The sequence below is a fragment of the Gadus chalcogrammus genome, chromosome 10 (genome assembly GCF_026213295.1).
Source record: "Gadus chalcogrammus isolate NIFS_2021 chromosome 10, NIFS_Gcha_1.0, whole genome shotgun sequence".
NCBI classification, from domain to species: Eukaryota; Metazoa; Chordata; class Actinopteri; order Gadiformes; family Gadidae; genus Gadus; species Gadus chalcogrammus.
Genome location: NC_079421.1, coordinates 6,136,663 through 6,139,162, shown reverse-complemented (window position 1 = coordinate 6,139,162; position 2,500 = coordinate 6,136,663). Strand labels below are relative to the sequence as shown.

Genomic DNA, 2,500 nt, shown 5'->3' with positions numbered 1-2,500 from the left:
CAGGAGACCCAGCTCCTCCTGGAGGAGCAGCTGAAGGAGGCGCGGGAGCGCTGCTCAACGCTCCGGGAGCTGAGGAGAGACAACCTGCTGCTGCGGCAGAACGTCGTGGAGCTGGCGGCGGTGGGTGACGCAGTGTGTGTGTGGGTGTGTGTGTGTGTGTGTGTGTGTGTGTGTTGGCGTGGGTTTACATGTGGTTCAAACATTTGTCTTCATGTGTTCTAATGTGTTCTGCAGTCCATCACTACTAGTCCATCACAAACTCGGAGAGACTTTCCACTGAAGCTTATCCACACGCCAGGTTGTTTAATAATTTGAGGGATTTTTTTTTGTTTAATGAGATAGCAGCATGTACTGGTATGGCAGAATGCTCACCTACCAGTCACATGACGGGCTTGGCTTGGCCGCACTTCAGAAGCGCTGTAGCATCCAAACTGATTGCCTATGCCTCAGCACAAGCCTATCATTTGGCATCTTCACACACAGCCGAGCGAAACAAAACAAAACCAGCAGCCAATGGTCCCGCCTCACAATGTGTACGGTTTTTTGTGCGCTCAATCTGTGATTATTTAGGGCTAGTGATGCTGCCTGTTTGCGTGTGCCTATGTGTGTTTAGGTCTGTGTGTGTGTGTGTGTTTGTCTTTGTGTGGGTGTGTGTGTGTCCGTGTGTGTCCGTGTGTATGTGTGTGTCTGTGTGTGTGTGTGTGGGCGTGTGCATGCGTGGGATTATAATTATGTGAACATGGGTGTGCGTGCCTGTGTGCGTTTGTATGTGGCTGTGTGTTTGTGTGTGCTTGCATGTGTGCGTGTGTGTGTGAATACGTGTGTGCAGCGTGTAGTGGTGAGCAGGGGTAGATGAATGTGTACGGGGCGTAGTTAGTGCAGGTTGTCAGGATAAATCACCTGAGGCGCTGGCTTAAGTGAAGGCTTACCCCCCTTACCCCCCACTTAATCAGAAAGTATTCAAGGACTTCCGTCGTATATTATTATGTGTGTCGTGTGGGTAACACTGCCCGGTAACACACTGCATAATCTGTGGGGGGGGCGTGTTTGTATGCAATAAAATCTATTTTACTTGTTATGTAGCTGTGATGTCGGCATTTTCTTTGCATAATGTGTTTGTGTGTGTGTTTGTGTGTGTGTGTGTGTGTGTTTGGGGGGGGGGGGGTTTGTGTGTGTGTGTGTGTGTGTGCGCGTGTGCGTGTATGTGTGTGTGCGCGCGCATGTGTGTGTGTGTGTGTGTGTGTGTGTGTGTGTGTGTGTGTGTATGTGTGTGTGCATGTGCGGTGCATAGGATCGGGACACAGAGAGGCAGAGGGTGGACGAGCTCCTGGAAATCAACATGAGCCTGGAGGCGGAGCTTAAGCACAGCAGCCACGCCCGGCGCCATCTCCTCCAATCAGAAGGGGAGTCCGACGAGGAGCCGTTCGACGCGATTGGTTGGCACGCCCACTTGTTGAATCGCTCGTTTATATCACATGTTTACTCGGTTGTAGACTCTTTCCTGAAGACTCGAACAGTCCCTTTGGTTTCACCAGTACCCAAACCCTCGCATACATATCGATCCCTCCTTCCTTTATCTTTATTTTGGATCCTGACCCTTTGCCGTGCTGTCTTCTCCTGCCTCTGTGTGTGTGTATGTGTATGTTTGTATGCGTTTGTGCGAGGGTGCGTATCTGTCTGTGTGTGTGTCTGCGTGTGTGTACGTGCTTGCGCATACGTGTGTCTGTCTGTGTGTGCGTGCCTGTGTGTATGTGTGTGTCTGTCTGTGTGCGTGCTTGCACGTGCGTGTGTAACTGTGTGTGCGTGTGCGCGTACATGTGTGTGCGTCTGTGTGCGTGCGCGTGTACACGCGTGCGTGCATGTGTATGTGTGTGCCTGTGTGTATGGGTGTGTCCCTGTGTGTGTGTGTGTGTGTGGGTGTGTGCCTGTGTGTGTGTGACTCTGCAGACCTGAAGCCTCTGAGCGTGGAGGTGGGGGAGGCCTCCACCCTGATGCTCCTGGGGGCAGAGCAGGAGAACGCCGCGCTGAGGAGGCGTCTGGAGGAGCTGCAGGCTCAGCGAGAGGTCAGAGGGCGTGGGCGGGTCCGGTGGGAGAAGGGGGCGGGGTCAAAGAGAACCGTGAACCTATCCCGCAGGCTTCTGTCTCGCTCACCGCCGAGGTCAAAGGTTGGACAGGAAGGGGTTAGCGTATCGGCACTTATGCAAATGGCCTTCTCAGAGATCAATGGCCCGATCGTCCAATCAGGGATCTCTGCCAGGCACTATCCCAAGACTATCTGCGTTTGGGAATAGGTTTATTAGAATTCATTATTCAACGTTTGACCATTTCTTAGTTTCTCTGGCAGGATTCTACGATAATCATGGAGCTGTTCAGGGAGTTAAGAATAGTTGAGTTGGCTGCAGAGTGTTTGTGTTGCCAAGAGAGAGAGAGCGCGGCCCAGTGGAAATCCCACTCCTTACCTATTTGGAAGCCAAGGGCAAACACAGTGACGCTAAAGGTT

The 2,500-nt window shown here is 52.3% G+C and overlaps 1 protein-coding gene across 1 annotated transcript in view; it reads left to right on the top strand.

Moving 5' to 3' along the window:
- Positions 1–2,500, top strand: part of ccdc88b (coiled-coil domain containing 88B) — a 54,179-nt gene that overhangs the window by 21,228 nt on the left and 30,451 nt on the right. The window contains exons 11-13 of the mRNA XM_056601140.1: positions 1–120; positions 1,292–1,436; positions 1,948–2,063. The exon at positions 1–120 is cut by the window's left edge and continues 27 nt beyond it. Coding sequence (XP_056457115.1) covers positions 1–120; positions 1,292–1,436; positions 1,948–2,063 — 381 coding nt within the window. The remainder of the gene's footprint in view (positions 121–1,291; positions 1,437–1,947; positions 2,064–2,500) is intronic.